Raw genomic sequence first — 26,372 nt, 5'->3', positions numbered from 1 at the left:
GGGCACAGACATGTCTGTCATATGTGCAGGCACCTAGACACACACGTGAATTCTGTCTTCCAAGGCTATTTTTCTGGTTGTGACCGTGCAGAGTGTGGGTTGGGTGTGACAGAGCAGGAGACAGAGGTGCCATGGGCCCTGGGGCCACCGAGGAGATGGCGGGGCCTTCTGGTCTCAGACTCAAAGCACTCAGTAGCCCTGGGCAGCGGCACAGGTGGGGAGCTGGGGAAGCCTGGTTGGCAGGTCATTTCCAGACACTGCATGGAACGTGTGCGGCTATGGATGAAATCAGGAGTTGCTGGGGCTGGTAAATGACTTACAAGTGATGATGCTTCATCACAGAGGTGGCATGAGTGTGGCTCCCTCCCGTTCTCGTGCTGCTTGGACAGCCCTGGTCGATCGTGTTCGGAGGTACGGGTGTCCACCGTGCAGTGGGTGATGTAGGAGGGAGCCGCGTGCAGGCATCATTTAACCAAAGGTCTTGACCAGATTTTAGGTTCTGCTCTCCATCTGCTGGTATTAAACTCCCAACATTAGTTTACTTAGGGACCTATTTAAATAGTCTACTTCTAAAGGTACGATATGACACATTTTGAGAAAGTAGCCAGAGCATTGTTGAAATGGCTTTACAATGTGAGTACATGGGGCTTTTTAACTTCTCCCTTAGAACGTAACTTTTATAGGAGGGGTAGCAAATCAAAACTCATGACTTTCTAGCAAATTCAAGTAAGTGGCCCAGTCTGTGGTGGTGTGAGACACCAGGAAGCCCACAGGTGCTCGGGTATCTTGTTGGCCCCAGACGGCCTAGTCACAGGACTCAGCGGGCACGAGACCAGCGCTTGGTGAACAAGGGGTCTAAGCTGGTGGCTCACTGGGGAGCAGGTTCCAGAAAGCAGGCGGCCTGACGAGGCCAATGATCAGTTGCTGGGTGTCTGGTTTCGGGGCTCACACTTGGCATTCTAACCCCCAGTCAGGCTCCTTCTGGAGGCATCTGTCACGCGAGCTTCAAGGGGCTCAGCTCTGGACCTGCTGCAGGAGGTCTTGGCGTGGCGGGGGGGGGGGGCTGTGGTGTGCGACACACACCTGCGTCCTCAGTCTCCTCTGCAGGGGTTCTCAGTCAGAGGAGTGGAGCCCTCAGAAGAAACCACCCCAGCACTGATTCCTGGATACTGGGTCACCAGGCCTCCTGTCACAGGGAGGAGCGACCCTTGGAAGAGCCCCACAAACAGGCGATCCAAGACCCCAGTTGGCCGAGGTCACCCCGCCATGGTTGCATAGGCGCTGAAGGTCAGAGTCATCTAGAAGAGTCTGGATCGGAGGGCCTGACAGCCTTGTGGACATAGCGCCCACTTTGCCCGATCACACACCGGCTTTGTCTAGTCTAGTGCCATGGGCTTTGCAAGGCATCTGTCTGCCAGTCTCCTGTCTTCGTGTGTTCACCTACCAAACTGCTCCTTTGCCCACTGCTTCATCCAGCACCACAATCACTGTCAGCTCGGGCAACTTTCTGCCTCTTACTAGCAGCGTCTTCATGGGAGAATTGCCACGGGTGCAGGATGTGCTTTGTCCTCCCCGTGCCCGCACGTGACCAAGACTACCTGTGCCTGAAAACCGGCCGTGTACAACGACCAGCAGGCTGGGTCCCCTATCTTGGAGTCAGTCCTTCGAGACTTTGGTTTACACTCAGGGTGACCCTCACATCCCTAGGTCATAAGCAGGTTTTTCTAAGGACAATGGTGCCTTTTTCTTAGCAAATAGAAGTGACCTCCCATTAGCAGAGATTCAGAGCATCTCTAATGGTAGGAGAGTCTGGCTCCCAAGTCCACGTCCATGTCCACACATAGCAGATGGTCCTCAGACATGAAATCAGGCATCAGGATAGAGCCACACAGATAAGACTGGCACCAGCCTCGGGAGCCGCTAGAGAGCCTGGCAGTTTCCACCAACAGGCTGCTGTGCCCGTCAACCAGCCACATCTGCACTTCCATCCTGAGCTGAAGCATGGAGTTTGTAGAGAGGTTTGTTTTAGATAAAACAAGTGTGCGCAGACCAGCAGACTGTTGCAGTAGGAACCCGCAGACCACAGAGGGACCTTTATTTGCAATGTGGGAATATGGGCGTGTGTTTTAACTGCAGGGGCCCTCCAGCATCACATTGCTGGTGACGACCGCTTCCAGGGGTACAGTCACAGCCTGCACAGTGACCACGAGGAGGGCAGGGTTGTGGTGTGTCACCACTGGTGTGCCCATCTGAAACGAAGGCTCAGCAAGATGGGGTCCTCTCCAGGACATGGGGGCTGCATGGCCAGACTCCAGCAACGGCTCTTCTTACTGCAGAGCCCAAGTTCCACTTTGTACTTCCTGTCATTTGAACAGCAGGGAAGAGTGTTGCCGTAATTCATGTCAAGTGACATTAAGTTCCCATTCCATTAATTAAAACAACACTTATACTAGTATAAAGTGGACAACAACTAGTACATGGACAACAACTAAGGGGGGTGGAAATGGGAGGGAGGTGGGGAGCACTAGGGGGAGTGGGCTTGGGATGGGAGTAAAGGACAGAAAACTATTTGACTTTAAAAAGCACACCAAAAATCCAAATAAAAATTGGCAGAACATCTTTCTTTAAAAAAAAAAATGATATTTATTATCCAGTCAACACACCACAGGCTGGCCTTCTGCATGGAAAATCTTACTTTCGGAATGTGTTTCGGCATCTGCGTTTATTACAGGGAGGTCCCCTGCTTGTCCTGATGGTCAGAGAGGAGCTGTTCAGGGTTGCAGACTTTGCTAGGAGCAGGTGTTAACGTGCGGTGTGGTGGGTATCGTTTTGGACTCTTGTGATTGCAGAGATACAGCTAGAATTGTTATTTACTGCTAGTGAGCTATGGTTTATTTTCACACTTCAGGGCACTAAAAAGAAAACACCTTTAAGTAACATGCATGCACATACTTGTATCTTGATAAGTACCTACTGTGTCTGCCCACTGATGTGACAGAAAATTCCAAAAGGAAGAATGTAGGACCTTTCCAGCCTGGAGAAAACTTGCATGCTTCTGCCATCCCGGCCACGTGACTGTGTCTTCCTGTGTTGTTTCTGAAACATGTTTGTAAACACGTAAACTCTTGTCCTGAGTGAAGCTCAGACTGTCCCGGACAGTCCACTCGACCCCTGGGTTAGATTGGCTGGAACCAGAGGCTTCCCTGCCTAAAGGCTTGCTGCTTCCTTCGGCGTGCTGTTCTTCATACACACTGGCCTCAGACGTGTGGTGTGCTCTTATAAGTTCACATGAAAGGAGGAATCGGGTGGCTTGCGTGAAAATGGGAATGATTATGTTCAGAACCTTCTGAAAGTAGGACACAGTTGCTCTAGGCCAGGCCAAGCAAGCTGAGTAGAGTCAGAGGAGAATGTGCAGAGTGGCATCCATGGGGCGCTGTGTCAGCCAGGACCACGCAGCCCCGTCCCCGCTGCACTCGGGGAAGCGCTGTGGATAGAGCCTGTCCAGCCAGCCTGGGCGGTCCTCACTGCCCTGCACTCAGGGCCGGCTGCGGACAGGTCGTGTCCTCTCAGCAGTAAATCAACTCTCTCTGAAACAAATTCAAGACAAAATCCACCCTGTATGTTTTCTTCCTCACAGGAACAAATATTTCTTGAAAAAAATTCGCAAAGAGTCCAGAGCGCTTTTCCTTTCAAACAGGGTGATGCACGGGGCCCGAGTTATGAAGCGCCATGACTGTTTGCAGTAGGCGGGCTCAGAGCTTCATCAGACAGCGGCAGGATGAAGGTGGCGCGGGTTGTATGGTGGCCTCTGCACTCCCCGAGCCCCTTCAGGGTGTGTTCTCATGCTGATGAGCCAATGGTCCTCTCCCGTTGTCCTCAGGGACACGGCCCCGATGAGGCAGGCGAGCTGCAGTGCAGACCGATGGTGGAGTCAGGATCAGCCCTCTGGCTTTTCTGCCGCAGTCAGCAGAAGAGCAGTGCGTCTGAGACCGCCGTGCAAACAAAGACGGGGCAGTTGGCGTGCAAGGCTTCCGCTTTCAGGGGCTGTGCACACAGTTTGGAGAAAGACAGTAGTGATTTTTTATCATCTTAAAATTAGTCCTTCCTTACACTCACAAAGACATTATTTTAGGAAGATTAGCACACAGATATGTTGAGGCAAATGGCTCTATTACTTCTCACTGAGTAAATGCAGAATGCGACATTTCTAGATATCAGTCTGTGATGAAAATGTAACTTCCTGCATGCAGACTAATTTTTCATAATTATAAAATATATCTTATGTTTTATGAGTTGTCAGACACTTCAGTACAAGCCAGAAAGCTTGCTGAGAATGTAGTGGCGTGTGCATTTAAGAATGCAAGCAACGTGCACAAAATACTGCAAAAAGTCTTTTTTATACAATAATAAGAAATAAAAGATGTAAGAATAAATCTAATATTTTTATTCCACTTGTTTTTACATGAAGGAATTGCCAGCTTGTTTGCTGTCTGTCAATCTAATTTTTGTTGCAAGTGCTAGTCTGTCCAGCTGAGAACGGACCCAGTATAAGGTGTGCCTTTGGCACTGGTTGGACCGCGTGTCTTGGGCAGCACTGGGCTCTCCCGCAGGCCGTGCATGTCTGAGGGAAACATCTGGCCCACATGGTTTTCCAGTTGCAGGAAGGCTTTGTGGAGTAACAGCCCCCAAAGTCGGTAAACACTCAGAAGTACATAACTGGTGGGGAGTCTTTGCATGTCGCTGAGGGAAGCCCAGGCCCCAGTCTGGAGGTGACAGGGAGACATCCGGGCGGCAGGTCTGGACGCAGGGCGTGTCTAACTCGTCGGGGCCATGGTGCTCAGCAAGAGCAGAGCAAAATTTATAACCAGGTCCTCTGGATTTGAGACCAGATGCTTTGTCTCAAGTCCAGAAATCTAGCCCTCCGGCTGCTGGGTCGAGCAGACCTTATGGGCATGAGACCAAAGCCCAGGGACAACCACAGAGGAAGCAGCGGGCAGCTCAGAAAAGGACTGGGAATGTATTTGGGTGATTGCATGTAATTCACCCAAACCCTCTCCCGTGGTGAGCAGCCATTGGAACAAAGAAACCACTCTGTGTGCACTGTGCACAGGGAGGAAGGGTGCAAGGCCACCGCGGTGGCTCAGTGCCTCTTCTCTCTGCTGTTCCCGGGCAGCTCACACAGAGCAGGACCCCGGGATCCTGAGAGGCCACCTCCTCCTAACGTGGACAGGAGGACACAGGCCTGTGCGGCCCCTGCTACAAACATACAGCTGCCGAAATGAAGCGTCTCTACTACATGGGCATGAAAGTCACTCTGGGGGATTTGCACAGTTCAGGGCATTAGTACTGACATGCATTGTTGCTGCTTCCCTCGGTTTAGAAAACTCAGCTAATTCTAAATGTTTTTCCACAATCAACAGGAAAATCAAATGTCGGTTATCAGAAATTCATTTTAAATAACACTTTAAAAAGTGGGTATTTTACTAGTCTGGGAAGACATGGTCCCAGTGCCCTTTGTGGGCAGCAGTGTGGTTGGGGGCTGCAGGCTGTGTCTGCCCGGCCACCCCGTTCAGCTGCTGTGCATGTGTGAGTGAAGGCAGAGCTGGTGCTAGAAGCTTTGGGGCTCAGAGGACTGGCTGTGGGGAGAGATGCCCTGTGGTTAAAAGAGGAAAACTGGGTGAAAGTGCAGTTGGACCGTGTCGGCACCTGTTGAGCCAAACGAGAAGCGCATGGACCTGGGAGATGAACGGTCCTGTGGGACCATGGGGCAGCTGCAAAGGCAGGCTAATGGCCTGCCTGAGACCACCCTGCACTCTCGCTGTTCACACGAACCAACCGAAGGTCGGGAGACGTGTGCAGAGAAGGTCGAAAACCCTTACTCGGAACCCACAGGGGCTCCCAGCTCTGGTCGAGTGGGCCCTCGCTCAAATGGGATCACGGAGAGGCTGGCCTGTGCCCGCCCTGCAGCGGCGCCTCCTCTCTGCGGCCTGCTGTGCAGGGAAGCCAGCAGCCACCTTTCCTGCTTGAGCAGAGAAATGCCTCCTCACTTGGACCTTTTTACTTCTTGGGTAATTTACCTTTGAGATTGTACTGTGTGACTGTTCCCAGAGTATTCACAAGCTCTGGAAAGCGGCAGGGGTGGGACATGGTGTGATGGGAAAAGACCCGGGCTGGTGACAGGAGACAGGTGACAGTGTGGAGCTCACCAGCCTCTGGGGCACACAGGCTGCGTCAGCTCTCTGGACCCACGTCTCTTCCATGGGAACAGTGTGGCAGAGTTGTCTCCAGTTTTTTCTGGCACTGCTGTTCTTTGACCCTAAGAAAGACAAGGCTGACCCTGGAGAAGGTGCCCCGCCCCCAAGCCTGTGCCCATCAGATTGTGAGGTCAGACTCAGCTGGGATCATTTAACCCCCAGGAACCCAGAAGCACTGGGTGATCTGTGACTATGGACAGGCGCGGTCTGGAACTTCCCCTGACATCGAGAATGAGACATGCAGCGCTGTGCAGTAGTGGGGATTAACAATGGGACAGTGCAGTCAAGAGGGGGGACTCATCTGGACTGTCCTGGCTGTACAAGATGTGACAGCCACCCCTCTGCTCCAGCCCCACCTTCGGGCTTCTGTCATTCCAGTTCAACTGGGAGGGTGGGCTTGAGTGTATATGGACTTGGAGGTCTTCACTGTCCACGTCAGAGAGAGGAAGATGTTGTAGGTGGGAGCTACTGGGGTCCAGGACTCTTTCCTAGGAGAAGGACTGTGCCCAGACTCCCCCCTCCCAGCCTTCTGCCCAGCCTCCCCCGGCTGCCACCCCTTCCACCTTCTCCATGCCTCGTGCTTCCCAGAGACCTGGGGGCCGGGGCCGGGGCTCTCTCCGATGATCAGTCCAGGATTTTCCTGATCTGCTCCTCTCCTTTCCACATCAGGATGGACCGCAACTCCAGTAGTTCGGACCCGGGCAGGTGAGGGCTGACCACCCACATGTTTCCATGGCTGGGTTTATGACGGATCCTCAGACTGTACCAGACCAATGTGGACGGTGACGGCAGCCACCCTCCCTCTGCGCGCCTAGGCATGGGCATCGACAATGAGCTGGCCTAGAAGAAGCCTCTGGCCTCGGTCGGGGGGCGGGGGGCAGTGCTGCACCCCGGATCCTGGGACAGCCTTCCCTTGTGTCACTGACTGGCAAGGTGACATGAGGAGAGCAGGGACCTCTTGTGGCTCCCACTGTCATCTGTTGGAGCAGCCAGAGGCACTCCCTTGCCCCTCTCAGCACCATGGTCAGCATTGGATGTGGACAGGTAACCACGGGCCCTGAGACTGGGCCAGCCGTCTGGTCCCTAAGCTCAGGGCCTCACTCTCCACACTCAGAGTGACTCTGTGTCTCAGGTCATGTCACCGGTCACACAGTGCTTGTCACTTTCTCAGCGGTGACGGCATTATTAGAATCTAAATATCACATTTCTGTTTTCACTGGTCATAGAAAATGTGGATGTTTATTTATTTATGTAATCAGAAAACAAACACAGATCTAATGCTGTGGAAGCGGGGGCAGGCCGCACTGTCCTCGTCCTGGGAAAGGTGGAGGAGCTTCTGCTGTGAAGCGACATCTCTCCTTCGTCTTTGTTCTTCTTTCTGTGTCGCTCCAGAGCTGCATGTGTGCTTGGCCACAGCCGGCTTTAACGGCTAGAAAGAGCAATAGTAACACAGGACTAGAGCTTGAAGAAATTAAAAGTTGTATCTTGGACATTTTTATGAGAGTCAAAGCATAAAACGCCAGCACGTGTATTTGTAGATTTATAATATAACCACAAAGCTCTAACCACACCAAATTCTGGTCTTGAAGGTAGAGAACAGATGCCTTACATGACTGCATTTCTGTGGCTGTTGGAGAAATTCTTGCGGCTTTCAAATTCCAACTGCTGAGCATAGATTGTCTGTGACAGTGTGACTCCAAGGGGACAAAACTCAGACCCACAGGGTTTCACAAAGCCCCTTAGGGGTCACTACTGCACCTGTGGCAGTGATAAAAATGAGGCTCCTCATTGGTGGTGAAAACATCAGAAAGGTGCGTGAGATCAGCCTCCGAAACACATCTGCTCTCTAGGCTCAGTCTCCCCCCCGGAAGGGACCGGACCGAGTTGCCTCCACACCCCTCTACAGAGGTTCTGTGCTTCCACCCAGCAGTGAATGCCTGACCTGGCCTACGGCAGGTGATTCCTTCATAGGTGCTGTCGCCTGAGCCTGCACCTGTGCTAGGTCCCCACAGGAGCCGCCCCCCACCTGCAGAGTGCTGCTCTCATGGGGCCCGCGTGGCACAGCTGTCCACAGGGCCACATTAGGTCACCAGCGTAATGTAACTAAATGACTGGCAAGGGACTGGCCCAGCAGGGCCAAGGGACTTCTGCTGCTGAGTCCGTTCTGACAACACTGTGCCGGGTGCCTGTGGCCCCACTGTCCTCCTTGTGAGGCTCTGAAGCCAGAAGGCACGGTGGGGACGGCCTCTGCTCACCAAGTTTCCAGAGAGGGGGAGGCCTCCTCTGCACTGTTCACAGCCCCTCCTCCCTATGCAGACGCACGTCTGGGTTAGTCTTGGCATCCATGGGGGGAGGTAGCTTATGGGAGGGTGAGTAGTGTCTGCTGGTCCACAGGGTGGGAACTGCCACACAGCTGTGTGATGGGAGCTGCTGGAAGCCCAGAGGTAGCAGCAGAGATCATTTCCTCCCGGGGACAACTGAACTGTGGGACATCACAGAAGTCACATCCACAGTAAGGGTGGTAGGAAAATCAGGAGTCCATACAGTGCAGGTTGCTGTCACATTCCAGGTGCAGCCTTACCCGTGGTTTTAAAGAGCAAGGACTTGACCTCAGTGTTCTGTCTTCTCCTCCACTGTTAACGCCGACTCCCTCCTTTCCGAGTTCGGGAGGGCGAGAGTCGTGTCACCAAGAACGTGGCGAGAAAACACTAAGTCTCTCCCGACTGCCCTGACGTGGTGTTCAGAGTGCTCTGGGGTGGCGCGCAAGTCCCTTGTTTGCTGGCCATCACTGTCATGTCTGGGCTCTGCAGTGGCGGTTGTGCTAGTCACTGCTGTTGTGTGCGGGTCACAGAGCCCCGCTGGCCTTGGACTGGGCGTGTACCAACCCAAGAGCATAATTGAGAGGAGAAGATACCTTCTATTTCTTCAAAAATTAATTAGAACAGGTTGCCTTCAGTTCTTAAAAGCTTCAGGAGCCCTGGGCCAGTGGTGTCTCGCACATGTAGACAGACACACCCGTGATGCTCTGTGGTGTCGCCTTCCTCCCTCTTGCGCTCTGGGGGACTACGTGTGCTCACATGTGTGAAAATGATTTTTCGGGATTGTCCAGAAGAGGGACCATCTGTGTTTCAGACAGTGAGTGACACTCTATGACTGTTACGTGGCAAATCTGATTTGCTGATGTTCAGAAGGATGTGTTAGGTTTTAAAAGCATGTCGCTCTGTTATGTGGGCTTGCAGAGGTGTTCTCTGTGACTGACATGCCAAAGTGCAAATCAGAGGGGCGATGTGAACCCCACAGAAGGAGTCCTGGGGCCCCAACCTAGCTTTCAGTCATCATCCCTCGTCCCTTCCGCTCACCAACAAACTTCCCAAATTCCTCTCAACGGTATCTTCATCACAGAAGCAGAGAACAGGTTGGTGGCGGCACACAGTTAACCAGACCCAGGCTGGGGAGGGCTGCACAGTGAGAGTCCATGGGCTGCCCCCGGGTCTGTGGCAGGTGTGGGAGAAACCGTGACCTGAAGACATGCGTGTCCCAGGGTCCCCTTTGGTGTGGAGCAGGGTGTTCTTCAGGTAAAACACAGGCATTTTATGTCATTTTTAACAGTCTTTTTAAAGTAACAAATTTCCTAAGTAGTTTTTTCAGACTGGATGGGACAGTTATTCAACATTATTTCTACCAGCTCACCAAAACTTTCCCGCTGCCCGTGGTGGATGGGGGTCGCCACACCGTGTGCCAACTGGAGTCTGTGCCGTCTGCGGCATCGTTGCGCTTGCTCCCCCTCCCCTTCCCCGTCTCCTCCGAGACACTCACCCTGGGAGTTGCACTGGTCGGGTTTCGCTTCCCAGCTCTTACTCTGTGTTCCTGTGGCCTCACTGTGCATTCTGATCAATTATCCCCAAGGTACCTGAGTCAAAATTACTCTTGAGAAATCCACTGACAGTCTGATGGGTACTCCTTCGTAGGTGACTGTCCCCTTATCTCCTGCTGCTCCTAGGATTCTCTCCTTCATTTTAATCTTGGCTAATGCAATTATGATGTGCCTTGGTGTGTTCCTTCTTGGGTCCAACTTCTTTGGGACTCTGAGCTTCCTGGACTTCCTGGAAGTCTATTTCCTTTGCCAGATTGGGGAAGTTCTCCTTTATTATTTGTTCAAATGACTTTTCCACTTGTTGCTCTTCTTCTTCCCCTTCTGGTACCCCTATAATCCGGATGTTGGATCGTTTAAAGATGTCCTGGAGGTTCCTAAGCCTCTCCTCATTTTTTTGAATTCTTGTAACTTCACTTTTTCCTGTTTGGTCATTTCTTCCTTCCTTCTGGTCCACTCCCTTGATTTGAGTCCCAGTTTCCTTTCCATCACTATTGGTTTCCTGTGCATTTCCCTTCATTTCAATTAGTTTAGCCTTCATATGTTCTTCTAATTTGTGGCTAAAATCCACCAGGCAAGAAGGAGCTGGAAGGAAGTATTCCAAGTCATGAAACCCAAAGACCTACATCCAAGACTGCTCTATCCAGCAAAGCTTTCATTTAGAATGGAAGGGCAGATAAAGTGCTTCTCAGATAAGATCAAATTCAAGGAGTTCATCATCACCAAGCCCTTATTATATGAAATGCTAAAGGGACTTATCTAAGAAAAAGAAGATGAAAAATATGAACAGTGAAAAGGACAGCAAACTCAGTTATTAACAACCACACCTAAAACAAAGGCAAACTAAGAGGACAGCTAGATCAGGAGTGGAACCATAGAAATGAAGAACACATGGAGGGTTAGCAACAGGGGAGTGGGAGGAGAAGGGGGGAGAAGGTACAGAAAATAGCATAGACGGTAGGTAGAAAATAGATAGGGGGGAAGGCAAGAATAGTAGGGGAAATATAGAATCTAAAGAACTTGAGACACGTGGACATAAACTAAAGGGGGGGGTGTGGGGGTGGAGGGGAATGAAGGGGGGAATAGAACAACTGTAATGGTATAATCAATAAAGTATATTTAAAGAAGAAAAAATAACTTAGCCCAAATGTGTGCTTCTGATACTGAAAGCGCATGCCAGCAGCAGCTCCACACGGTTCCTCGGGAACCTGAGGCTCCTGACTCCCGCGCCGCCTGAGCACCTGGTGGGACCAAACCACTCAGAAGCAGTTGCCGCGAACATCTGCTTAAGAGTTGAAACCAGTAAAGTTCGTGAACTCTCTCTCACAAAGGGTAGTAACGTGATGAATGGAAAGAACGGTTGTGCATCTGGTTGGGCTACAGATGAACAAAGCCAGTACAGAAAATAAGCCATTCTCAAAGTTTAGAAGTGATGAAAACTAATACCTTTAAGCTTTGCGCAGTGGCAGTATCGTAGCCAATGAGGTTTATCCAAGGTGCGATTATTGCTAATTGGAAACTAATACCTTTAAATGATAGTTACTGTACACACTGGTTTACTTTAAGGTTAATTAAGGAAATTAACAGTAAAAAAGTGTCCTGAGCAGCTTGTGTTCCTGGCACAGGCTGCTTGCTTCACGGTGCCACCGCCATGGGGCCCAGGCCTGGGTGACTGCAGGGTGCGGCTCGCAGTTCGTTTTGCTGTCCTTGCTGTTGCAACTGAACTTCAAGTTCTAGCCACTCTTTTCTTTTCTTTTCTTTTTGTCCTTTCTTTTATTTTCTTTGCAGAAGATCACCAAATGAATTGTCACAATAGTCGAATAATGCAAGACACAGAAAAGGACGATAACAATAACGATGAGTATGATAATTACGATGAGCTGGTGGCCAAGTCCTTGTTGAATCTCGGCAAGATTGCAGAGGACGCAGCCTACCGGGCCCGGACGGAATCGGAAATGAACAGCAACACCTCCCACAGTCTGGAAGATGACAGTGACAAAAACGAAAGCCTGGGCCGGAAAGGCGAGCTGAGTCTAGACTTAGACAGCGACGTCGTCAGAGAAACAGTGGACTCCCTGAAGCTGTTAGCACAGGGGCATGGTGTGGTGCTCACAGAAAACATGAGTGACCGGGGCTACGCAGACACCATGGCGCAGCAGGACAGCAGGAACATGAACTACGTGATGCTGGGGAAGCCCAGCCTTAACAACGGGCTGGTGGACAAGCTGGTGGAGGAGAGTGACGAGGAGGTGTGTCTGAGCAGCCTGGAGTGCCTGCGGAACCAGTGCTTCGACCTGGCCCGGAAGCTGAGTGAGAGCAGCCCTCAGGACCGGGGCGCCCCGCAGAACCCGAGTGTCCGCCAGCACGTGCGGCCGGAGGACGACTTCTCGGGGAGGACGCCGGACAGGAACTACTCCGACATGATGAACCTGATGAGGCTCGAGGAGCAACTGAGCCCCAGGTCCAGAACTTTCTCCAGCTGTGCCAAGGAGGACGGGTGTCCCGAGAGAGATGACGACACAGCCTCTGTGAACTCGGACAGGTCTGAGGAGGTGTTCGACATGACCAAGGGCAACTTGACCCTTCTGGAGAAGGCCATTGCCCTGGAGACGGAGAGGGCCAAGGCCATGAGGGAGAAGATGGCCCTGGAGGCCGGCCGGCGGGACAGCACGAGGTCCTATGAGGAGCAGTCGCCACGACCGCTGCCCGGGGACGAGCGGAAGCCCAAGCCCAGCGATAGCCATGTCAAAAAGCCATACTATGGTAAAGGTAATATTTCTGCCTAATGTAAGTTGCCTCTCGGAAACACGAGCTCGAGGGAGAGATGTGGATGGTGGTCACAGTTAGCGCGTGCCCTGCCGTAGATTTGATCTCCGGTGCTCATTTCTTAGGGCTGGTTCCAGAGTTACGTTTGGTGATCACATTCCCAAAGAGCCAATGAGGTGTGTGTCTGAGAGTTACACAGAGCAGCTCGATGTCACATTCTCAGAGCAGATGAGCACTAGGCTGGTTCAGCGGGAAATGCATGTCTCGGAAAGAAGGGCCAGACACAAGACACCCTGAGCAAGAAGCCACGAGGACGAGCCTGCAGTCTTATAAGCGGACCACACTCGCAGTGGCGAGGGCTCACATAGCAGTCAGTCAGTGGGGGGACCTCTGGACAGGTGACCTCCCGGCTGACAAAGTCACCACCAAATACAGTGGCTGGGAAAAGCTCCCCCATAGGACCCGCCCCGGTAGAGACTGAACAGTGATGGGACGGTGGGTGACGTGAGACGAGGGCACGTTAGTCTCGAGAGGGCGTCAGCGATGGGAGCCCCTGCCCCGCAAGACGCAGCGTGTCTCCGCTGAGCCCAGCAGTGGCTCCCCTCGCTGGCTCCACAGCGTTGTGGGGACGTTGTCACGCTTATTTTACTGTGAAACACCCCGAATCACCTGGTGTGGCCGTCTCGGCGAACTGTTACTCATGAAATGTGCACGCAGAGGTCGGCACTCCTCTTCACGTCCAACCCACACGCGTCAGTCCCCGTGCCGACTGCCCCAGCCTGAGCAGGTGGCCCCCATCTGCAGGTCGGCCGGCCCACTCTCCCGGGGCTGCGGCCCAGCGCCCGCTCTGCCTCTCACAGCACGGGGGCATCTGCCTGGGTCAGTTAGGGACTCTCTTAGAACTAGGTGAGAAGCAGTTTCCAGAATCAAACTGGTGATTCCTTAAATGCTTCCACGTGAGTGCCAGAAAGACCCTGTGCTGTGTGTTCTGTTCTGCTCCTTATCGACACTGGGTTTCCTCCCTGTGGGTCTGATCATGAGTTTCAGGAATTTGGTTTGAAAATCAGTTGCGGTACGAACTCCAAACACTCAGAAAAACCCTCTCTTCTGTTGTGACATAGGGGTGTATTCTCCTCTCAATGTGTGCACATAGCCCACAGCGAGATGCTTGCTAGACCCAAATCACGTTCAAGGTGAGACTGAGCCAGAAGCCCTCGGGTGCTCCATCTCAGGGACGCAGAGGGAGGCCCGCCAGGGCAAGGCGCACGTGAGGAAGGGCTGGCGCTGCGGGCCACAGCGTCCAGCACAGTGGAGCGTGGGCTTGCTCTGGGTGAGCGTCGTGCGGTGGTGCCGTGGTTGCAGTGGAGTCTGTAAGAACTTGTTAGTCGGATGCGTGAGAATCCTAGCTCACCATTTTCAGGAGGCAGTAAGTGCCCTTCCTCACGGCTTGCTCAGCAGCACGCAGGCACACTGGGCCGGCGTTGACGGTCTGGGAGTGGTGCGCGGAGGACCACCAGCGCCGGGCAGTGCAGGGTGTGGGTGCCCTGGGCATCTCGTCTCTGGTGTCCATGGCTCCTCTGCACCCAGAGCTCTCTGTGGATTTGACTCATTGGGTTTTGTTATTGTTGTTCTGGGTGTGTTTGGTTGGGTTTTTCGGTAAGAATTGGAATTCAAACTATGTGGTTCCCCTAAGTAAATGGGTCAGGGACAGCATGAACAGTGAAGCTGAGATGTGCCTTTTCCCTGAAAGGCGGGGGTGGGCATGCACTTTTTAAATGAACCAAAAAGCAGGGGTTCCTGCCTCCTCCCAGTTTTTTGAGGTCTTCCTCCTCTGAGAGCGGCTCACTTCTCTCTGAGCAGCACGCTCCACGTCATCCCCCAGTTGCTCTGAAGATGCCTGTGGTTGTGTCAGAACCACAGGAGCGCAGTCAAGCAAGGACACCCAAGTAGGCAGGGAGGCGATGCCCTTCTCACGGAGGAAAAGGGGTGTCGTATCAGCACGTCTGAGCAGTCCCTATGGTGACGGTCTCTATTCTCAGCTCCCATTATTTTATTAAAGATGAAGGGAACATTTGTACCAGTGCTCATTTCCATTCAATCTCCTCAAAATGATTTAAATCATGAGTGAGTAACCTTTCCAAAATCTTGACCTAAAACGAGAGGTTCAACGTGAAACTTCTGTCTTCTTCTCCAGCATCCACTAGGAAGGGGATGCTGGAGCAGCTAAACCCAGCATCCAGGTTTCTTCTAGAGACTGTTGCCAGGTTTATGGTGAATTGTTGGTCTGTTTGCTCCCTTGGTTGTTTGGTGTTTGCTCTAATGTTTGCCTCCAAGACGAATGGGTATTGAAAGAAATGAGAAATCAAGGGAGGCCATGCAAAGGCGAGTAGCACCCCTGGCCGGGCTCACGCATCGAGAGGAGATTACACCCTGCCGTCTCCCAGAACCCGAGGCAGGCGGAGCCACGCTGTGTTCACACAGACCTGCCCTTGACTCCAGGACCCTTGCAAAACTGTGGGTGTCCCGTGTCCTGATGTAAAAGGGTCACTCAATGATTAGTGATAGTCGTGGTTTACTTTTTGTCATTTAAAAGTCATTTATGTCTAGTTTATCATTATAAATTATTATATCTCTAGTTTATGATCTTAATATTTTCCTTTGAACTGTTACTGTGCACTTTTATAGTTACATTGATTCAATTATGCAGATGTTATTGTGCAGTTACTCATGAAGCAATGAAGTGCTAGGCTTTGGGTTTGCATGTGGAGGAGATGCTCCAGTGAGATGCCTAAAACCGAAGTCACAGCATCACACTTGTAGGTCTGTCTCCGGAGCTGCCGTCCACCAACAGTGGCCAAGAGTGGCCGGCAGCTGCCTGGAGGGCACCCCCTCCACCGCAGCGGAGCCCGAGAGAGACACGTGGCACCGAGTGACGTGCCAGTTAAAAAGGACGGGGCTCTTTACAGGGACGTCAGAACGTTTATAGGCCTGCAAGTCCTTTGACTGTTTCCGTTTACATGAATGGCTTAACAAAAAGTCAGTAAGACTTTAAAATTTTTAAACCAAGCTTTTGTCTTTGTATAAAATGAATTCTTAACCAAAAGTAAAATATATTTTCCAACAATCATGATTGGCTTGATTAATAATAAGATACTAGTCTTATTATTAACCTTATTAATATCTTATCAATCTTATATCTTATTAATAAGATATTAATATAAAAATACTAAATACCTACAAGAAATTTTAACCACAGGACTCCCCGGACCAAGTCACACTGGTCACTGTCGACTGCTAATCTGTGCAACTGGTTTTCAAAAACTGGCTCAGACACAGGGCCCCACGCACCGAGGTGCCGTGGGGCCTGAGCTTCGTCTTAGAACTACCGCTGGGGCTGTCTTCTGCACGTTTACGCACTGGGCTCAGCTCTGGGCGCAGAAGTAACTTCCGAGCAATGCCATTGCACTTCTGCCTCTGGCCCCTCCCCACTGCCCCTGCCCCCCCCCCCCCCGCCACGCAGAGCTGCAGCCACCCAGCACAGTGTCCTGGGAGCCGTCCTCTGGTCCCAGGGCACTGGGAGAAGCCCAGCAGGCAGGCACTCGGCAGCTTCTGGAACAGTCTGATTGCGCATCCCCCGGGTCAGGCAGGGTCTCCTCCACTCGGGTCATTTGCTTGCAGTGCCTTCTGAGAGTGCATCTTCTTTCCAGAAAATCTCCGAGTCGATGTGCTGCCAGCCAGTGTTGCGGAGAACACACTCAGCACCGGCACACCTGCAGCTCACAGTGCCTGCGGTCAGACAGGGCACTCAGGCAGACGCGAGCCGCAAAGAGCGCCGCACGGCATCAGCCCGCGGCTGCGTTTTGCAGAGCGCTGGCCTCTAGGCGACGCAGGGGGTTTGTGCTCTGAGAAGGCCACTGCCACATCCCGGTTTCCGCTGGTTTCCCTGAGCTCATCATGTAACACACGGGGAGACCACGGGGAGTTCGGGAAGGCGTAGTCTTCCGTTTTCGTCAGCACAGAAAATGAAATATGTTATGATTCATGATTACACTGTTCAGGTCAAAAATCACCCAAAACTAAAGACCTACACAGAAGCCTGTTGCCACAGCCTGTCTCCTGACACCTGCTTTACTTCTTTACTTGTCAAGGTCTCTTCAAAGTGTGAAGTAATCACATTGGTCTTCAGAGGGTAAAGAATTCACTCTCTTGACACCTGTTGTCGCTTTTAGATCCCTCGAGAGCAGAAAAGAAAGAGAGCAAGTGTCCAACCCCAGGCTGCGATGGAACCGGCCACGTGACCGGGCTGTACCCGCATCATCGCAGCCTGTCCGGATGCCCGCACAAAGATAGGGTCCCTCCAGAAAGTAAGTCGTGTCGCCCGTCCCTCGCACACACACCTGCCACTGTCTCGGTCATCTCTCTTGCCTCTGTCATTTCCATCTATTCAGAGGGCAGCCATCCAGCACTGGCGCACTTGTGGGGGCTGACGGGCTCTTCCTCTAGGGGGCAGTGTGTGCCCCTCTGCCCTCTTGGGCAGGCCTGGGCACCAGGCCTGGTTTCTTATCTGCCTGCTCTGTGACCTCAGGCTGGCCACTGCCCTCCACACCTCCTCTCAGGCTGCAGCACTGAATGTAGACAGTCTGCACGCTACCCCACCCCGGCACACAACGGCTGTGAGCCCCCAGAAAACTGCTGGGGAGTCCTGCCGCCTGGTTACCTGGAGTTCTGCATCTTTGCAAATCAGTATTTATATTTGTGTTCTATTGCATTTCACTCAGAAGGTCTGTTCCATGTCACAGTTGTCCCTGTGACATCCCTGCACAGTAAAGTCTTCAGTCAGGAGGCTGTGGCGGGTGGGTTCTGACCCCACACATTTGTTTGAATCAGTTAGGTTTTACATTTTTGAAACAACTAAATTCCCTTTAGAACTGAGCCAAAGTGCACTTTTTCTATCTTTCTGTCAGCACATGAAGTGTGCTGACTGTTTTCAAACAACCAGAGCTGATTGTGCAGGAAAACAGCCCGTTCTCAGAAAGAACCGTGGGACTGTAGGAACTTGAGTCTGAGAGTTCTGCCGTGTCTCGGACACAGCTGCTGGGCAGGAAGGCGGAGTCGCTGGGCTTGAGATACCGCGAGAGGACCGGCTGGCTGTGCACTGGGGCCTTTGAGACCAGTCCCACTAAAAAGCTGACTCGAGGATACTCGAGGTGAATCTGTTGGAACCCAGAGCAGTTCATGGTAGGTGAGGCTTAGAACACAGGCTTAGCAGAGCATTTTCAGGTAAAGAATATTTAGAAGCTACCGTGGCTCCAGGTTATCAAATGGCTGCTGAGAAGAGCAAAGCCACACTTCTACCCACGTCCTGGGAGCAGGCAAGAGGGGTGCGGGCACCAGCGGCCCTGCCCCGTGTGTTACATGACCAGCGCGGCCGCATGTGTGGCCGCGGCGGCTGCCCCTGAGCCCGGCACTCCGCTCGCACTTGTCCAACGCCCTCCAAGCCCATGGTCAGTGCTGGCCCGTTTTCAGACAAGGGAAACGCATGCAGACTCCATCGCCGCCTTTCCAGGCTGACACCGAGCCCGGCCAGCGAGAAACGCCAGTCCTTTCTGTACTGACGTGACGGGTGCGAGCTGGCCTGGGCGGGGAACTCGCGGGCCCTGGGGCCATGCCCATCTGGGTCCCAAGCCTGCCTGTCTCCCAGGAGACGGGCCCAGCCCCATCCCGTGCTGACCAGCGTGGCCCCGCAGGCATGGCTCGCACCCCCTGTGCCCGGGGCTCCTCACCTGCAAAATGAGGGCGAGGGCCATAAGCCGGTTTCATAAGAGAAAGCTTTATGCCATTTTTCTTTAAGGCCTTTATTTTCACCTTGAAGCAGATCAGTTGCTCTTCATGGCTGACAAATCCCCCTGACTCCGCATTTCCACAGGGAAAGTCTAACTGCAGCAGAAACGGGGGCCGCACTCCAACAAGTCACCTGCTGGATGGGCTCGTGCGGACCACCCTGGTCTCCCTGGGCCAGGCCAGGGGCTCGGCCCCACTATTGACCCCACAGATGCCTCCCCAGTATTTGCGCACGTAAAACTCCTCACAGCACCTTACGAGTGGGAAGACGTCACGCTCCAGCTGCACTCCGCAGAGTACTCGGCAGTCCCGGTTTGCATGCAGCACGCAGTGCTGCAGGCAGGGACCACTCCACTGGCCGAGACCCTGGCCCTCTGAGAGCCCCACCTAGACAGGAGGCCGCACAAGGCAGGTGTGGGCCCTGCAGACACGGCCCTGAGACCCCTGGGGCGATGACCTCCCTGTATCAGCTTGTCCAGTGTGAGGAAGAAGGAACTTGGCATTTATGAAAGTGACCAGGCCTGGAGGAGGCAGGCAGCAGGGACAGGAAGGCTGGGGCAGGTTCAGGAAGCATCCCTGAGATGGGCTGGCAGGGCTGGGAGACCCGCTGCCAGGAGAGGGAAGCACAGGTAAGAGAGGAAGGCAAGGCTGGGCACCTTGGGACACAGCCAGGTGGTCCTAGCTACAAGGGGCTGCGTCTGTCCCACTGGGGCCGCTCTTGGGCCGTTGAGATGGTCAGCTGTGTGGGAGCTCTCTGCTGCCCCTGTGCGCAGCATCCACGGACACTGTAGTGAAGTGGCCCAGACGAGAACCACAGACGGGAGTTTTGGACACAAAAGGACAGGAAGGCGAAGCCCAGGGGGAAGGGCAGGTGAAGAGAAGTCAGAGGCCACAGAGGGACCGGCAAAGGATGGTGTCTCCACCCCAGTCCCACACACAAGGGGGATGCCTGAGGTCCAGAGAAGGCCACGAGGGAGACTGGAGAGCGGTGGTGAAGGACGGGCCATCAGTGTGGCGAGGAGGCAGAGGCAGCACAGACTCGAGGGGGAAGGAGGTCCCGCCGAGGGGCAGGGGTCAGAGGGGCCACCACGCTGAGGGGTGCACCACAGACGTGTAAAGGGTCGGCTGTCTGCAGGGACATCAAGCATAGGAGAAAGGCAGGTGTTGTCTGAGAGCAGTTGTGTCGTGGGAAGGGTTTGTGTGACATTTTAACAGGGCAGTCGGAAAGTAGGAGAGTCTGGAACGAACGGTGTCAGTTGAGCAGGACCCCGGAGGCAGGGAAGAGGGCAGGTGCAGGCAAAGAGCTCGGTGGGGACGAAGGCCCTGCCTCTTTCGAGCCGGGCAGGGACCCAGGGACTGGGGCCGAGGTGCCCCAGAAGGAAGGTATCCGCACCCTTCCAGCCAGGTCCGACCCGAGCGAGCCAGGCTCGCCTTGTTTGGTTGCCGCTGATTCTACCGGGAGAGCTGCAAAGGGGACACCAGACTGCAGGGACGGCCCGGAGTGAGGGGTGAGGTGTGGGCTCAGGTCGTGAGCGTGTCATGTGGGACAGCGCACACATTATACACGTTTCAGGGGAGGGGAGATTGTTCCAGAAGGAAGAAGGCTGTAAAAAACAGAATCCTGGGACTCATTTGGACAGACTTTGTTGGGAGGGGGCCTTCCATGTTCGCCTGCACTGGGGGCCAGTGTCATGGGTCACTTCTCTCGACTGTCCACCTTCACTTCTCATGCCCCCCACAGCCCAGGGTGTTGGCCTGTTTGTCCAGGAGAGAGGCCCGCGGCTCCATGGGCAGCAAACACACTGAAGGCAGACTGGCTGCTGCCGGGTGCACACGGCTGCCGGGAGCCATGCGGCCCACTTGCTGGTTCACAGGCTCAGCTGCACAACACTGACCATTCCAGATGGAAGGTCATTACTTAATTCACTTGATTTAAAAATAAGGTTTGGGGCTCACTCTTTACTCTTGACTGCCACGCTCATGATGCTGTGTGTTTTTGAAGCAGCAGCACAGGCTTGGGTGTGGGACCAAGATCAGGGGCCTTTGCATCCCTACCCCACTCGGACCAGTTGGGCCCTCACGGCCTGCCCTCCAGCTCCACCCAGTGCACGCCACATTGCATGCCACTCAGGCGAGGTGAGACCCGTGTGTTCCCAACCATGCCATCACGCACATCTGTGGGACTGTGTGCTATCTGCGGGCCCGGTTGTCAGAGCAGCGGCAGCTCCTGGACATGGCCTGCCCCCGGGTGTTAATGCTGCGCTGTTTTCTCTGCCTCTCCCATCAAGTCCTCGCCATGCACGAGAATGTTCTCAAGTGTCCTACTCCAGGCTGCACAGGGCGAGGGCACGTAAACAGCAACAGGAACTCGCACCGCAGGTAAGCCCGCCATGCTGTGCCGCCCCCCGCCTGCAGGCGGCCCCCTGAAGGCCCACATGTCTCCCACCCGCACCAGAGGACGGAGACTGGGGTCCCCTGGCTCACGGGGGCTTTTAGTTGTGTCACCCACCTGGAAGGTGCCATTCAAGGCATAGCATCCTAGGTGGAACCGCAACCTGGAAAGAACACAGTAGTGGCTCCCCTGTCTTCCAGGGAGCGGGAGGGACTGTGTTCCGTGCACCAGGCATAGAGGGACGCAGGGCAGGGGAAGACTGTGCACATATGATGCAGCACGGCTGCCTCCAGACTCTGCTGCAGCCCCATCACCGGTGCGGACCACCAGACAGGCAGGTGTCAGGGACGTGTGGTGTGCACAGCGCCAGAGAGCTGGGCCTTTCCTGGCCCGGTGCCCCCCCCACCCCCCCGCCCCGCCCCGTGCTCTGGGAAAATCCCGCCTCCCTCCCTCCCACCTCCGGCCTCTGCTAGTTGCCTTGGGCCCAGCCGGATGCTTTCTTGCACAAGGCAGTTACGTTTCCCTGTCTTCCAGCCCCGTCTCATCCTCATGGCTCCCGCCCTGAGCGCCGCTTGAAGCCCGCTTTCCTGACTGGAGAGTTTGGTTACTTGTGTTAAATGTGCAAGGATGCAGAGAGTGGCCTGGGCTTGGGCTGCAGAATGAGGCAGGCGGGGGTGGGGGCAGTGAGGGTTGTGCTGAGCACGACTGGATGGCATGTTCCCACACCAGCCCCTCTGTCCCACCCTCACACAGCCACATGCATACAGACCAAGGGCCACGTGTGCCCGCACTCCATGGTCCTGCGATGCCATGGAAACGGCAGGCACCGCAGTCTCAGAGGGGCAGACCTGGGGCTCATTGGTGAGGACTGTGCTCTGAAAGGGTGGCCAGCAGTCCTCCAGGGAATCCGGCCCACCTTTGGCTCTCTCAGGGGAGGGCCAGCCACGTGCCATGGTCAGCAGGCTCACTCGCATGGTCAGTCGGGACTTCCAGCCGTGCCTCTCAGACCTACCCTGCCCCGTGGTGAGCCCCTCCTCTGCACACCCGAGATCGGGGCCTATGGCCAACGCTGGCACCAGCTCGCACTCTCTTGAGGGTCACGAAACTCACTAGCCGTCTGGGAAGGACAGAGTGCCCTTTACACAGGGCGTGGCCAGCAGCACTGTCTGCTGGGGACAAGAGGGGACGTGCCAGCTCTCCCGTCCCAGCCGTCTGGAAAGCCGGCTGGGTTTGGGAAATGGCCCCCCGCACCTGCTTGGGGTCTGGCTGTGCTGATGGGGGGTGGGGGTGGTGACTGGGTGTGCGTGCTGCAGAGCCATCTGGGAAGACAACTGATCCCTGTCTGTCATTGCAGCCTCTCTGGATGCCCTATTGCTGCAGCAGAGAAGCTGGCAAAGGCCCAAGAAAAACACCAGAGCTGCGACGTGTCCAAGTCCAGCCAGGCTTCCGACCGTGTGCTAAGGTACCAGCTTGGAGCGTGTTGGTCTCGTGAGCTCCGGGCTCACTGCGAGCCCCGTCTGCCCCGCAGCCACGGGAGAGCCAGCTGTTGGTTGTTTCTTGTTTGCTTACAGGCCAATGTGCTTTGTAAAGCAGCTCGAGATCCCTCACTACGGCTACAGAAACAGTGTCCCTACTACCACGCCGCGCTCCAACCTGGCCAAGGAGTTGGAGAAATACTCCAAGACCTCGTTTGAGTACAGCGGTTACGACAGCCACACGTACGGCAAGCGGGCCATAGCTCCCAAGGTGCAAACCAGGGACATATCCCCCAAAGGATATGATGGTAGGAGGTGCACACTCTTCTACACGAGAGTCGCGCTTGCCGTTGATGATGTTGTTGTTGTGTGTGCCCGTGTCCTCCAGGCCGGCCGAGCATGTGGCCCCTTGCTAGGTCCCAGACGGCAGCACACGCCACGGGGGCCCCTTGGCTGACAGCAAGGGTCCATGGGTGGGCAGCAGGGACCACACAGTGGACAGAGAGCTGTGCTCTTCCTACTGTGGCTGGGACTGTGTCCTCATCTCTGCAAACGCCCTTGAATAGGTGGCCCAGCCTGGTTGAGCCGGGACAGCCGGCAGCAGTGGCCCGAGTCCTGGGCAGTTTGGGGAAGGCCTGTACCCCCTACCCCCATTCTTAGCCCTGGGTACACACTGGAGCCGTCAGGGGAGCTTTGAAATTCTAGTGTTCAGGCTGCGCCCCACACCTGGCAAACCAGAACGCCAGGTATCCCCTATGCGGTGACAGTTTTAAAATCCCCATGACTCTCCTGTGCAGCTGAGGGTGGGTGACTTCTGCTGTCACCCAGCACCTCCAGCAGGCAGAGACCCTGTCTGCACCCCAACCCCGGCCCAGGGGGCAGGCCCCACTGTGACGTGCCTTTGTCGCTGGCACACTCCGAGCCGCCACAGCACTTACCAGCAAAGCAGAGCCAAGGGGTCACACCAAACCCTGTGCTTCCCAGAATGAGCCAGTCTGAGCCCCTCCCCGGGGGGGCAGGGGAGCCATGACCTCAGCCTATCTCTTCTCAGAGCCCCAGGTCAGTGGGGGTCTTGGGGGCCACCACACTGCTTTGACTTCACTCACTCGCCCGAGCAGTCGTGTTTGAAGCTCTGGGCTCCGCGGGCTTAGCTGGCAAGTGCTACTGACTGGATGTGGGTGCATGATACTTGATGCTTTCAAAGTCCCATCTCTAGCAGAGGCAAGGAGATAGACTTTTAAAGATCTTCAAGCTCCTCTCTGGAAAAGATCATTAAAGTCACGGAAAAAATTCATTTAAATTGAATGCTTGGGGTGTTCTGAAACCTTTTTATAATTCAGTATGAGTAGTTGTTCCTTGTCTTTATAACAATTGATTTGTATAGTGAAGAGGATTTAGTATTTCTTTGATATGTCAAATATTGATTATCCTTGCATGTATCAATTCTTAATGTATAGGAACAAAGATGTACACGGAAAAGAGGAAGTGACCTACAGTGCAACAGAAAATAATTATTTTGTTTTGTTTATTTTGTAATAATAATTTGTCAGCTTCAGGTTTTATTATAACCTCATTCATTTAATTGCAAATGAAGGATCAAAAGAATTGAAGCCATGTACTTAAGGACTCTGCTGACACCATCTCCGGTGTAGTGACGTTTTGCATGATGGTATGGGGCCTTTGGCTGCTCCTGCTCACATGCCTGGCTGCTGCGCCGTGCTCTGTGGCCTGACCCCTCAGCCTTAGTCGTGGTGGGGCTGCGGGTGGGGCAAGGGCCAGCAGAGCACCTCCGCAGGGTGACTGTGCCCAGCAGAGGGTTAGAAGTCAGAGCTGCCGGGGTTTGGTCTCGGCTCTCCCAGTAGGCACCGTGTGATGCTGGACACGCTCACCTTCCCGTGTGTCTGTGTCCAGAGTAGGAGTGGAGGGCGAGGTGTTGCTTGTACCCACTCAGGCTGCTGGGGCAACCCGGGAACAACTCTGAAGAAGGGAACAAACAGTACATTAGTTACTGACTTTAATTCTCGCTGCCAGGAAAGGATACCTGTTGTCAGAAGCTTGCACAGAGCCATGCTGCTCAGCTGACCCACAAGAAAATGGGAATGTAGAGAAAAAACTTCACTGTTAGGTCTTCAAGAAAATAGGAAAGACACCCTTGTAGCACCAAACATTTCCTGCAAAGAAGCCCTGTGGCCCTGTTTCTTGCCCACCAGACTCGCATGACAGAATTCTCAGATGTCAGGAAGTGCCTGCCTGCTGAGGGTGCTCGGCTGAGCTGGATCCTGGGTGGGGGGAGCAGAGAAGATTAGGGGACACCACAGGGGACTGCGGTCAGTGGTCCTTGCCCAGAGTGTGCTCTGAAGACTTGCTCTAGGTGCCCAAGGAATTTGGTCCTCGATCCTTAAAAAAAGGCAGACAAGCCTGCTATGTGGGGTGAGGGTGGGGGCGGAGGACAGAGCTTAGGGGCAGGGCACAGCACCCTGAGACCCCGCCCAGAGCCCTCAGCACAGGGATGCAACCTCCTGCATCCTTCCAGACACGCACTAGTAGCTGTCTGTCTATCCATCTGCCTTTCTTGTCTATCCATCTATTTATTCATCCATCCACCATCCACCCATCCACCATCCATTTGTTTATCCATCTGTCCATCATCCATCCACACACCCACACACCCATTTATCGTCTCGTCTGTCTGTACATTCATCTACCTATCACCTGTCTATTCTTTCCCTCTTGGTAACAAGTTCCAAGGAAGGGCATGTGACTCGAGAGAAGACAGGTAAAGACACTTGCACACAGTGAGCTGAGGTGTCCGTTGTGCCTGCAAGAGCCAGTCTGAGCTCTCTCCAGCGGCCAGTGTTAGACATGATCTTGAAGCTGAGTAGACATCACAAGCAGTCGAGGAAAAGGACGAGAGAGAGAGAGGGGGAAGCCAGCAGACCTGCGGGTCAGTGGGGACTGCCAGGGGTCGGCGAGGCTGCACTCGCCACATGTGAGATGAGGGATGGGGCAGGGACAACTGTGCCGATGGTGAGACGTAGACGTGAAGTCCACATGCAGGGAGGGACGGTGGAGGGAAAGGGGAGAGCGCAGAGGGCTCAAACTGGGGTTCCACTCCTTCCTACCTCCGCTGTGGGCGCCAGGCTGGCTTCCCTCCCAGCCCCCAGCACAGCCTGCTCTCTAAGGGAGCCGAGAATGGTTCTTCCTGCTTTGAATGTTCGGGGAAAAGGAAAGACCTCGTGGCATGGGAAAATGACGTGAAACCCACGTTTCGGTGTTCACAAGTCACACTCCCCACCCCACTCTTTGCTCACTCGGCTGCAGAGCTGAGCGGCTCTGGCAGAGGCTGGGCCACCTGCGCTGTCTCTGTGGGCAGTTTGTCAGCCCCTCAGGGTGGTTGCACGCCCAAAATGCACAGCCCCAAATGGCCTTTCCTAGCTTCTCAGTTCTCCTGACCTCAAAACCCTTTCCTCTCCTTTGCTCCTCCTTCCTGTCTTCTGTCTTGCCCAAGTCCAGGCCTCGGGGGCTGGGGGAGTATCTCATGTAACTGCTCAGGCAGCTTGCTAGGGCTGCCCTCCCTCACTAGTCCCTGGGGCTGGTCCTCCTTGCCCTCTGACCTGGCCCCCTGCCAGCCTCTTACTGGAAGGTACCCCCCTACTCCCCAGCCAGGTGCTGCCCCCGCCTGCACTTAGCAGCCTGGCTCATGACTGACTGATGATGCCACGGTTTGCTTGTGTAGAACGTGAGACCCACGCTGTCCCACAGGCAGTCCTGGG

General features: G+C 54.2%; 1 protein-coding gene and 1 non-coding gene across 2 annotated transcripts in view; both read left to right on the top strand.

Moving 5' to 3' along the window:
* MYT1L (myelin transcription factor 1 like) overlaps positions 1 to 26,372 on the top strand; it is a 131,089-nt gene that overhangs the window by 54,518 nt on the left and 50,199 nt on the right. Inside the window, exons 7-11 of the mRNA XM_037048659.1 lie at positions 11,914 to 12,894; positions 17,121 to 17,255; positions 21,021 to 21,111; positions 22,479 to 22,586; positions 22,696 to 22,907. Of these exons, the coding sequence (XP_036904554.1) occupies positions 11,914 to 12,894; positions 17,121 to 17,255; positions 21,021 to 21,111; positions 22,479 to 22,586; positions 22,696 to 22,907 (1,527 nt within the window). The remainder of the gene's footprint in view (positions 1 to 11,913; positions 12,895 to 17,120; positions 17,256 to 21,020; positions 21,112 to 22,478; positions 22,587 to 22,695; positions 22,908 to 26,372) is intronic.
* On the top strand, positions 11,577 to 11,716 carry LOC118989056 (U4 spliceosomal RNA). Its single transcript, XR_005066938.1, has one exon. It is a non-coding gene; the product is annotated as a U4 spliceosomal RNA (small nuclear RNA).

The sequence above is a fragment of the Sturnira hondurensis genome, unplaced genomic scaffold (assembly GCF_014824575.4).
Source record: "Sturnira hondurensis isolate 20B ecotype Veracruz unplaced genomic scaffold, ASM1482457v3 Scaffold0006413, whole genome shotgun sequence".
NCBI classification, from domain to species: Eukaryota; Metazoa; Chordata; class Mammalia; order Chiroptera; family Phyllostomidae; genus Sturnira; species Sturnira hondurensis.
This window is presented reverse-complemented; position numbering and strand designations above follow the sequence as displayed.